At 40.0% G+C, this 11,827-nt stretch overlaps 1 protein-coding gene across 1 annotated transcript; it reads right to left on the bottom strand.

The window, feature by feature from the left end:
* On the bottom strand, nt 1–11,762 carry LOC109473942 (serine/threonine-protein kinase Nek11-like). The gene is made up of 15 exons (XM_019774124.1): nt 11,341–11,762; nt 5,701–5,866; nt 5,155–5,303; nt 4,575–4,736; nt 4,174–4,323; nt 3,684–3,762; nt 3,355–3,446; nt 2,898–3,014; nt 2,637–2,727; nt 1,999–2,461; nt 1,633–1,754; nt 1,373–1,430; nt 1,069–1,150; nt 654–701; nt 1–402 (listed from the first exon to the last, which is right to left on the bottom strand). Exons 1-15 carry the CDS (start codon nt 11,517–11,519, stop codon nt 246–248), a joined length of 2,115 nt encoding a protein of 704 aa, XP_019629683.1. The 5' UTR covers nt 11,520–11,762; the 3' UTR covers nt 1–245.
* Between the last annotated feature and the right edge of the window lie 65 nt (nt 11,763–11,827).

The following is an 11,827-nucleotide window of genomic DNA, read 5'->3' as shown; positions in this document are numbered from 1 at the left end:
ATCAGAATTTTGCCTGTTGCAGAAGACATCTTTTCTGACATAACGTTTGGAAACTACAGACGGGATCTTAACCTTATATACGCGAATTTGACCATATACGAGAAGTTCTGCCAAAATGCTATGCACAATACATTACGAGTTTTGCGCAGGTGCAATACGTTCTGCTGACGTGATGGTCCTCTCAAAACTGAACAACCTCAATACTAGAGGAAAATCTACATCTGATCTAGTCAGCAGTTCCTCCGTCATGCCTGGCCAATCTTGGCTTGTTCTTCTAGGAACAGGAGTTGGTCCACGATGAAACAGTCGCTGGGATTGGTCACGTACTTTCGCAGTCCGTTCATCAGGTCCACCTCATCTATTGTCTCGTTATTGCCACCGAAGCGGGTGTCCTTCAGGTACCTGTAGTAAGCACAGTGTTACAGGGAGGCATGTAGGCTACACAATAGGTAACAGTGCAGCAGAAAACTCTACAGACTTTGACTCCACAAAAAAGGCTTCTTTATCTAAAGATCTATGCCATTAAATGTTCACGAATTTGTTATCATGGTACAAAATGTATCAATCTACCTAGTACATGTATTAGGACTGCTAAATGACAATCGTATGTCTGTGCTTTTCTGTGATGATATCAAAAGAAATGGTGATCTTACCTGTACACCTTTTTGAATGTGTCTTTTCCTAGAGCTTTCTCACATTGCCTGAAGGAACTGTTAAGGATTATGAAGAGTTACATTCTACATTATCAATTATGAAGAGTTACATTCACCTAATTAACATAAAAACTGTCAAGCTGATGAAAAGGTTAAGTATTTTTTCACCGAAAATTCACTAAACAGCTGGATATATTCCAATCATCAATGACTATTACATGAAACAAAAACCACCCTGAACAGACTATGTACCTGCTGTGAGCACTGGAATGACCTTCATATTGCTTGAATGATATGACAAATGTTTCGAGCTGGTGACAAATTTTTCTAGTCATCCTTCTCATAGTTTGTTATGGACACAGCACGTTCTTGAAAGGGAAGCAAACAGCCATGATATTTACGACAGAGAGGATACGTTCTCATGTTCCTGATCTTAGTGTCCCGGACAGCTGGTCCAAAGGCATCTGATACTGTGTCATCAGACACTGTGGTGTTGTCTGGAAAACAGGGAAATATAAGCACTATATTACTTCAACAGACAAATTTTGAACATTTTCGACTAAGATACAATGGATTCTGCTTCAAAATAATCTCCACAGATAGCTCTGCTAAAACAAAACAATCTCAACTCTTAAACACCATATATGTTTCCAAGGAAAACAAAATGTAGTACAAGGTTTGTCTGTATATATTTGCATTGGAAGATAGAACCTACTAACCTGCAGCAGTAAGATCCAAGGCACTCTGCATATAATTGGCCAAAGCACCAAAGTCATCCTGGTAAAGAAACAACACAGCAACGATTATTATAAAATGTACTAAAATGCTGACAACCTGAACAGACTGCAATGAAAAAGTAGAAATACTTCTTCAGAAAAATAATCATCTGAATTCAGAAGGCCAGAGGACAGGCCTATAATTCTTGATTCTTAACATGCTACAGGTGGCCCCACACACCACCCTTCTCCCTCATCCTTACCTCTCCCTCTAACTCCCCATCACTCCCATAGGACAGGTCCTCCTCCACAGAACTTCCTGAAGACTCAAAGTCCTCATGCAGAGTGTAGAAGGTCTCTGCCATCTGTGGATCCTCTGGGATATCTGAAGATATGTTTTAGAATGGGTGAGTAGATGCAGTACAAAAGTGCCCCCTAGAGATCCATTTACAAACTGCAGCCAATACACTTGATCGCTGTTGAAGGGGTATCAAAACTTGTAATGAAAGACTGGTGTATAATAGTATGATACTTATTTATATAAGACCTGAAGTAGCATATCATTACATGCAAATGTTGTAAAGCATTAGAGGACCAACTTGCAGTAAGAAAAACTTAATATAACTCACCATCATCTGCAATCTCAAACATGTCCCTCCTTGGACTGTCCGTGGCACCACTGGAACTTGTACCTGAATCTGAGCTTGACCTCAGCTTGTCGTCTCCTGAATCTGAACGTGACCTCAACTTGCTCTTTTTATTTTTTTCTGCAGCAGATTTCTCCTCCAGCTGACCTGTCGAACTGGACCTCAACCGCGGTCCGTCATCCGAATACGACCTTTGGTACGGCTGCTTGGCCTCAACGCCTTTCTTAGCTAACGTAGGGATGGGCTGCTCATCAAAGTCTCTGTAGGAAGGTTCGAATGACGTGATTGGTCGGGGAGTTTCCTCTGCGGTGAGGTACAGGGACTCGTTCTGTAGGGGCTGTTCTCTGGTGTGTTCATGAAGGACACCCAGGTCGGGAATGTTGTACAGGTTCTGTTGGTGAAGGACTGAGCCCCAGGCTGTCTGACTCTGAGGTGGGGGACCGGCCTGTGGGGTGGATACAAGGATGTTCTGTCAAGGTATTTGCTGGTTTAATAAGCTAAGAATATATCCATTACTCAATATCAAAATGTGCATTACTTACTGAGAAGAACTGAAAGTGTTTTGCATTTGTTTTATGTTTTGCCTTTGTTCTACATTAAAATATGTGCCAAGTACTTACCTTGGTTACATCTATACTGCTGCGGAAGTGTGAATGTCTGGTCTCCGACTGTCGACGCTGGTTTTCATTGTACTGCACAAAGGCTGCCACCCTGGGTTTCACAGAAAAATGCATTAGTCAAAGAGGAGACCTCTACCTTTCTTCCTTTTATCCTTTCACTATCACATCTGAAGGTTTAAAAGCATCAGTTAATTTTCTTCCTATTTTCCTCTATCCCAATCACCCTGTGCCACCCCACCCCTCCCCAGTGCCTGTACTAACTTGAGTCTCCTGGCCTCCTCCTCTGCCTTCTGCTGTTTCCTGATCCTCATCCTCTCCCGTGGAGTCAGGTGTGCCTCCTGTTCTCTCCTCATGTCACCCAGCTTGTGTTTCTCTGACCTGCAGGTGCAAGCACAACACAAGTATTACATAATCATCAAACTTGTTTTCTTTATATTTTACTGTTTTAACTACATGTGTATGGGAAAATATAAACTTCCAACTTATATTTGAACGAAAGCTTGTCTTTGTTGGTAGAAACCATTGTTATAAAGTTTGAGCTTAGTTCCAGCACAAAAAAATTATGTTGAGTTCCTTTCTGTGTTGGAACTATAAGCTCAAACTTTATAACTAAACTTCTGACTTCATTTCTTGCCAGTGTAGCTAAGTCTAAGAACATGTCATCGGTCTTTGACATGTTTTACAGTGCGACTTCATTGCTGTGTGTTCTGTTACTTACAGTGCCTTTTTGATATCCTGTGCTTCAGCCTGGGCATCCACTTTATTCACAGACACAGTGATCTTCATGTCAGCCATTTTAATCTTAAGAACCTGTAACAAACAAACAAATAAGATGTAAAGATGAGAAACTTGAGCATAAATGCAACTATTTCATAACCTACAATTACCCAACAGTGCAGAAAAGGCCCTTTTGTACCCTTATTCCATAAAACACAGCATAATTGAGTTCTAATTTCAGTTGCTAGTTACAGTTCTTAGATGCACCTAGAAGATGTTTCAATGAAAAGTAACACAGCTTCCAAATTTCTGTATAGAGATGTTTCTCACCTCTATTTTCTTGGCAATGTAAGGTGTGGTCAGCAGGTCAGCAGCAGAAGGGCGTTTGGCGGGATCCTTAGTCAGGATTCTGGGAACACAACATACATGTACACGTCAACTTAGCCCTACTAAAACATCATCTCATCAACTATTTTATGGAGGACTTGAATCACATTGTGCTTTTTTTGTAGAGCAGTATTTCAATGGGATTTGGCAACACGGAATCATGGCTGCTGTGGAACAAAACAGAAACCTATGGAGGAGTACTGTTAAGTCTGCAAGTTGACCGATGCAACTAGTTAAAGGAGGAACTAAGGTCTAAGGTAAGTATTTTAATGGTAATTCAGAATAGTGACCTACAACGTGTTTGGGATCAAGGTAATAAAGAACAAAAAGTACCAGTATCAGTTTCAAGAAAGCACTGTATAGCAGGGAAACTCGGTGTTTATATGACTCAGACAAGTGCATTGTTTTACATGAATGTTAAATTGGTTCTTACCTGGCTAGTATTTCATTGAGTTCCTTGGGGTAAGTGTCTGGAAGTGATGGTGTCTTCCCCTCCACAATCTTGTACATTACTCCCATCAGACTCTGGCCTTCAAATGCATGCTTCATGCAGCACAGCTCATACAGGATACAGCCTATGGACCTACAGTGTCGAGAGGACAAACGGAAAGTGCAGTTAGCTACCAATCTACTAGGTGGCGTTTATAAACGTACTAGTAATACATTGGCAGTGATTTGTATGCAAAAAGCCAGTTCCTTGATACCTATCCTGAGATAAGGTATGTCTGGTGTGTTTTAGCATGTTCTACCTACATTGTTGTACATACCAGTACCAGTGCAGTATTGGCACCAACAGAAAAGTATCAACAACTCGTGGAAGAGTCTGTATCTCACCAGATGTCAGATTTGGAGTTGTACCCCTCGTGTTTCAGCACCTCTGGGCTCATGTAGTAGGGAGTACCAGTGAAGGTGGTGGCCATGTCTGATGTCCCCATCAGGATACGAGAGATCCCAAAGTCTCCAACTTTTAACACATTGTTCTTCATGAAGATATTTCTGTACGGATTGAAATAAAACGTTAACAGTAACAATTATAACTTAGTTACTGCCCTGGTCACTAGGTTGATATTACAAAATCTAGATTCTTAAAAGTTAAACCCAGGAATGAAGTACAGTAAGTTGCTTCACAGATGAAAACTCAGGTTTCTTGTAGATTGATACAGGATCCTTATCCAGGGCTCTAGCCAGCTCAATTTCAAGCCTTTAAAAACATAATTTCCAACATTTTGAGAGGCAAATCATGGGGTTGAGAGTGGTTGTTGTCAGTCTTTTGGATGTTTTATATCTTTACTCATGATTTTTGTCAATTTTGTCTGTCAAGGTTAATGGATTGTTTTAAAAATTAAAAGTTCCTGCAATTGATGGAAAAATAGGTGCTGATGTAGAATCAGTAGAAAGTATAGTTGATCCCCACCTTGCCTTGAGGTCCCTGTGCAGCACCTTGCGCTGGTGCATGTGTTGTACAGCCAGCAGCAGCTGTATGAACCACTCCATCACCTGTTCAGGTGCAGGAGTCGTCTTCTGCTTACGGTACTCTGAGAACACGTTGTCCAAGTCTCCTCCCTAGGATAAAGCACCAACAAAGATTAGGCTGCTGCAACCACACCAACATCAAGTAAAAGAAAAAAGCTTGTATGTGACTGTGTGCAGAACTAAAACTACGTAGCCAGCGTTGATTAGGTTAGTAGCCCAAGGACATGCTTCACGGGAAAATTTTGAAATTGAAATCTTGACCATCTGAAACACTATTTCCTGCATGTTGTGGGACAAATTTTGCTACTAGGCTTAGCTAACAAATGTATAATTAGTTCAATGAAATCTCTTGCCATATCTTTACACACCAATTTTCGTTCATCAAACTTTCAAAGTGCAAAATTTTTGCCTGTCTAAAGAAGCAGCAAAATTCCTTTAAAATGATGAAAAGACAGATGCTGGCTAAAAAAAACTGCTGTCTTCTAACCTCACAGAACTCTGTGACGATGCAGAAGTTTTCCTTCTCCAGAAAGCTGTCGTGGAACTTGACGATGCCGGGATGGTCCAGTTTGGAGAGGAGCTTGGCTTCATGCATGGCACCGACTGTCTCATCAGGGGCCAGGTCTCCCACTGAGATCTCCTTCAGTACTTTCCTGAAGATGGGAAAAATTTGTCTGTTTAGTTTGTGCACACTACATGTAGTAAGTATGACAGAGGGATACAACAGACACAAGGCCCGAAATACTTTTTCTGCATACCTGCACCAGTACAGGTAACATTGAAAATTTAACCTGCACCAGGCAAATTTTACCTGTACCACTCAGACATTAAGAAATGTGGATCATACTGAAAACTGTTCAAAAACTGTTACTATTATTTCTCTCATACATAATAACCCCATACATGTAGGTGGTAACATTCAATGCAGCAAAAATCCACATACACCTACCAACATGTATACATAACCCCAGTACATGGACCGGTGCAGGTTGGATGCAGGTAGACATCAGCAATACCTGCATAGCCTCAATTTTACCAGTAACCTACACTAAGGTGCACCCAGTATTTCGAGCCCTGTACCTGTTTGTTGAAACTACCAGTCCATTTCAACACTTGTGTACATATAACGTTACATATAAACTTTGTTTGTAATCTGAGATTTTAATTTGTTGTCTGTGACATCCTTCTAACAAGTGATGCAAGAAGGACATTACATTGACAAAGTACTGCAGAACTAACCCTTTGTCGCAACATGCACGGTCATGAAAAATTCATGATTCTCGTAAGTCAGCTGGGATCTTTTCAACGGAAGTTACTACGGTAACTCGGATCTCTGAGATTGCTATTGATAATTGAAATAAAAATAAACTTTGTCTTGTACAGTGTACTAGAAAGACAGCGTAAAAGAATACTTTTGGAAAAGGTTTGCTTGGAAACAAGGTTTTGCTTATACATGAATTGTATTATTATAGGACACTGTTGTACATGTACATGTACATGTACATTGTATATCTCAGTATTACTAAGCAATCTTCAATATAATATTTTGACTCAATTATGACTTTGGTATCAGTTTCAAGCATTACTTCTTTATCATTGTATGAAATTGTAATAAAATTTAAGTCTTGAAGAATGATACATTGTAAATGCTGCAAGTTAGTACAATAATCAACTTCAATCTGGTATATCATTATCCAATTTCACAATTTGACAGAAGCCTTGCCACAAAATCAACACTTTCACAAATTTTCCTGTCTCTATGTACCCAGAGTAACCTTGTTTCTATCCTGCTAAACTAACACTCTGCCCCCATCTAGGTCCGTGTGTAAACACATAGAGAAATGGTTCAACAACAACAAAAGACGTGTAAACATTTGACCTGCGGAGCACACAGCATTAGCCACACGTACATATGCCAGAAGTGCTTTCTATAATTCAAAGAGATAAAAGTGGGAAGACTATATAGTCTCATACATGTATTTGTTCTTTAAATTGATTTTTTTCTTCAATTCCAGAATGATTTCCTAGCCGCACAGTAGGAGAATGTATCGGCAGGTGTACGTATACAATGTATGAGTAAGAACATCCAAAGAACTTGCTATAGACAGTGCTAGATACCACTTCTGTCCACTGATTGACAATGACTGTAAACAGTTGTTGACAGTTACTACGGTGACCGTAGGGTTGTTTGCTGTACACAAAAATTGTTGTGGCTCATTGATTAAATCACAAACAGGTACATGTATTGTTAGGGATCAGTCACAGTTGACAGCAGACATATGCCCTCAGGTAACCTACATGAATCAAACATGGTGCAGAAAACTTACCACACATGGAGATAGGAATACAAACAGAAATAAGCAACACTTTTATTAGACAAATATCTTCTTTTCATTGTGTTTCTTTGCTTTTGTTATTCTGCAGTTCTGTTAGGAATGTGGGGAATATCTAAATCTAACAAGACATCCAGCAGGATTGATGGGGAGGTGCAGACGTTGTCATCTGGGTCGCTAAACATGTAGATTGTGATGGATCATGGCGGGAATTTTTTTCTTTCTCACCATACATTCTGTCAGCATTTTGGAATTCATTTTCCTCATGGTCAGCATAAATGCTGATGATTCATGAGTGCATTGAAGACATCGATATAGTATAAGTTGTTTTTATCACATGTATTTATTTCTTGTGATATAATCTGATTCAATCAATGTCAAGCCTACGAAAGCAAAGACTTGGTTAGTTGGTATAGCATGCACTTCACATTGCTGACAGTGGACTAAAGTCTTGTATGCATGTTGTTATAGTGGCATGAACAGCTGCTGTTTTAACCTTGTCATAGCAAGGAGAAGGTTACGGCTACACACAGCACAATACAGCCTATACACACAGCACAATACAGCCGCTGATGACTGACAACCTTAACTAAAGAGGTTCAATGCCTTAACCAAGGACTCCTACTTCCAGGTCAGTCCCATCACCCATAACCTTTTCCTTCCTGCAGGCTTTTCCCACACTTTCTGACATCGCCGCAACATGTTTTCCTCTTGCCTACCCTACTCACGTAGGGCTTAAACAATGTGTGAAAAGGCCAGAGTGACAAGACTTGTTCCACCTGGGTATTCAATGGAGACCAATTGTGTAGATGTTTAACCTCACTTTGATATGCTGACTGCTTTCCTTTGAACTTGATTTTACAGTCTTGCAAGCTTGAATACTGGTAGGCTAACAGATGTAAATACAAACCTTTGTACAACATGTGAAGAAGCTTGAATTTTCATTATTGACCTTTCCTATGGTACCCTTAGCTTCAGTGTCACCAGTAGTATTGCCCTCAGGTTCTGAACACCTGGTTTAGCTGACCTTCTTAGCAAAATTATGATCCATATCTATTCAAAACATAAGCTTTATTGTTTCTATATTTCTACAGCTTAAGTATGGAAGTAAACAACAATAGTACTATAACATTATCCAACACATGGATACTAACTAAGTAACAGTAACATCTCATTTCCTAAATGCCAACTTTTTGAAGAGGGAAGTACAAAGTTCTGTGAAGTGGACTTGAGTCGTGAGTTCCTTGATTGTGAAGTGTTTAAGTTATGTATTCAGCTGGCCATACTTGGTTCAGGTACATGTGACTCAGAACTATCAAGCAACAAAAACATTCCAACCATGGTGGGGAGCTTAAGATCACAGATACTGTGGAATTCATGACAAGTGCTTCCGTAAGATTTTTTCTGAGCTTAAAGTAAACTTACACTGATACATTTCTGCAAACAATGGAGCTGTATCCAGGTAATTTATCATACTTCATAGGAACTTTCACCCACTTTCAGGAACTTTATATGTCAAACAAAAACAGTTTTGAATCTGTGATGATAAACGAATTCATACTTCTGTAAACTTTTGTCAAACTTTGAAGTTGGAAATCTTCATACCATAAATTTTCAATGATTCAGTGTTCATTTCAGGTCCAAGTATCACTGATGTCAATATCTAATACATGTTACTTGTATACTTAAATTTCTAACAAAATCCTATTTTCAAGTCCATACATATCACCTACCAGTATGTCACCTGTCCCACCAATTACATGTTCCCTAGGGAACCAGTACAGGTGGACCCTGGGGGGTTTCCCAATGCAAAAGTACATTTTCTTTGTACCCCCAAAATACACTTAATTGCTGTTCCTCTGTGTATCATTGTGTACACTGGAAAAATGGAATTTTAGGGGGAACAAAGAAGTTTTGCAACAGAGACTAAGTCAGGTCCCTAAGGACTGGGTAAATTTTCCAAGGCTGGAGCCAAAAATGGTATCTCCGTATGTTATTTCATTTTAATGTAAAACAGTCCTTTCACTTCTAAAGGCAAGCAGGTGGGGCTACTTTTTTTTTTCAAACAATTGGTCAACTGCAATAAAACTACAAAATAATCTTCATAAAGGTTAAAAGCCATTGTCTTCCCCACAGTTTGCAACAAAGTAGACAAGAGTCAGGTGTTGCCATTAGGAAAGGTAAGCCCATTTGTGTGACACCTCACGCTCGTCCCCAGCGCCCGTGGAGAAGCCATAGGCATAGATCGTGGCTTAGCACAGGCTATGGAAAATAAACTTTCTTTAATGCAAATCTGTCGTTTTTGTTTTCTTTGTGCTCTCTAAGTAAAGGGTTATGGTAACACTCTGGTGGTATCGTCGTGCGCGCTCGCTAGTACGTCGTTATAACACGGCGGCGATCTGAGTACACTGCATTCTTTCTACTATCGGGACCTAAAACAAGACGCAAGACTACTATTTTGGGGTATAAAATGCTGTCACAATGGTAACATACTATATGAAACGGACCTATACAAAATACCTCATTTGGTGACGCTATGAGGGGGTACCGTTACCCCTCTACATTTGCGCAGAAGGGAGTTAGTCGCGGAAGGAACTTAGCCACGGAGGGAGTTTTGGCATTCTCCACGGACGCGCGATAAACTCTCGTCCCCAGGACAGTTCACTCTGCTGCCCAGCATGCTTTGCGCAAAATGCGTTCTCGGCCCCAGGACACAAATACACGCTAATGCTTCCGCACTGTGTTGCTCTGGGGACCCCGCCGCGCCCAGATGTGGATTTAATTATAGCGCGCTAGCGGACGCTGCGGAGGAGCGTGATCTGGCACAAGGATAATATCATCTCATGGACGACGAGCAGTAACAATGGTCAAATATCAATATACATGCTTTACACAAATTAAACTCTTTTTTTCTTTGTCCAACACATGCACTACATGCACTTTCATGAAACTTCCTGAGAGGCCATTTCTATAGAAATTTTAATGTATGTTGCGGGTTGAAATTTTTTAGATAAGCTAAAGCCTGGTTATGTTACAGATCATATACTACTGATTTAATATGAGTACTGCTTGCCATTATACATTTCTGTCCTTGCTCTAAAACTGTAATTCCAAAAGTCAAGAATGGGAACAGTGAAAATGAAACTTAGTGTAGGTAGATTTCTACATAATGATGATGTTGTTGTAAGAGTTTAGGTGCTTATCTTTTAATAGCTCTAGTGCCATTCTGTTGTGCAAACAATTTGCACCTGTGATGGTATAGTCACTGCAGTGCAATATGGATCAGTCACCTGTTTAGATTGAATTCACTTGGAGTGGAAATGATTCTGAAAGTCTCAATTCTTAAACCTGATTTCAACTTTGTCATTCATAGATCATCTTTGCAACAAAATGACACTGGACTGACTAGAAACAATGGGGCAATATTTTGGAACAAAGGAAATTTGTTGTTATTGGCCATATGCCAGTCAGTTTCTTTGTTTGATGATATGATATGCAACATGGCATGTTGGTAAATAGATATGCTACTTATCACATACACCTTGTCCTTGATATATTTCAAATAATAGTACCTATAAAGTTCCTTGCTGGAAATATTGGGTATTAGATTTTTTTAATGTAGTTTTATGGAATTGTTAAATACAATTGCATTTTACAAAATTTCACACTGCATATATCTATTGTCATTAGAAGGCAACCAGACCCATGCCGTAATTGATTCCCCACTCAGAGTCTCTGCTCTAGAGTAGACTACAAGAAGTGTAACTGTAGAATTATGCAAATAAACAACTCACCACTCTCCGTCTGCAGTTTTAGTCTTCATGTCTCTCACCAGATAAGCTGTCCCAAAATTCCCACTTCCTAGTTTCTTCTCCACCACATATCTATTATCCACAACTCTGATCTCTTCCTGGTCCTTGGGCTTTTTGGGGCTTTTCTGTAAGCTTCTTGGCATCTCCTTGGGCAGAGGCATCTTGGGCGGCTTTGACGACAACTTCTTTGAGTTTGACACGCAAAACTTTCTTGGCGATTTCCAACGTTACGTTACCTCTCTGAAGTCATTACAACAACCCTTCAGTTAGCAGAGAAATCATAGCATAGATACCGACTGTATAGGACTTTAAAAGAATTTGGAACTTTACGTGAAGGACTAGCACCAATCCGCAGGTGATAAATTTAAATGTATACAAAACACAAAAGACTGGCGATCGCGGACGGCTTCGTCGCGAAGACCACAAAACCCCACGGATTCCGAGCTTTTACAGCGTCTCTACTCTAAGG

Source organism: Branchiostoma belcheri, unplaced genomic scaffold (genome assembly GCF_001625305.1).
Source record: "Branchiostoma belcheri isolate BF01 breed outbred unplaced genomic scaffold, Haploidv18h27 scaffold3, whole genome shotgun sequence".
In the NCBI taxonomy this organism is placed as follows: domain Eukaryota; kingdom Metazoa; phylum Chordata; class Leptocardii; order Amphioxiformes; family Branchiostomatidae; genus Branchiostoma; species Branchiostoma belcheri.
The sequence above is the reverse complement of the archived record's forward strand: the minus strand, read 5'-3'. Positions and strand labels throughout refer to the sequence as shown.

Bases quoted from the DNA above. Each gene is read 5' to 3' on its own strand.
- LOC109473942 (XM_019774124.1), bottom strand. From the start codon at position 11,519: ATGCCTCTGCCCAAGGAGATGCCAAGAAGCTTACAGAAAAGCCCCAAA. The intron at 5,304-5,700 runs GTTAGAAGACAG...GCTTTATCCTAG, and splicing joins TCGTCACAGAGTTCTGTGAG to GGAGGAGACTTGGACAACGT. The intron at 4,737-5,154 runs GTGGGGATCAAC...CAATCCGTACAG, and splicing joins CACAGGGACCTCAAGGCAAG to AAATATCTTCATGAAGAACA.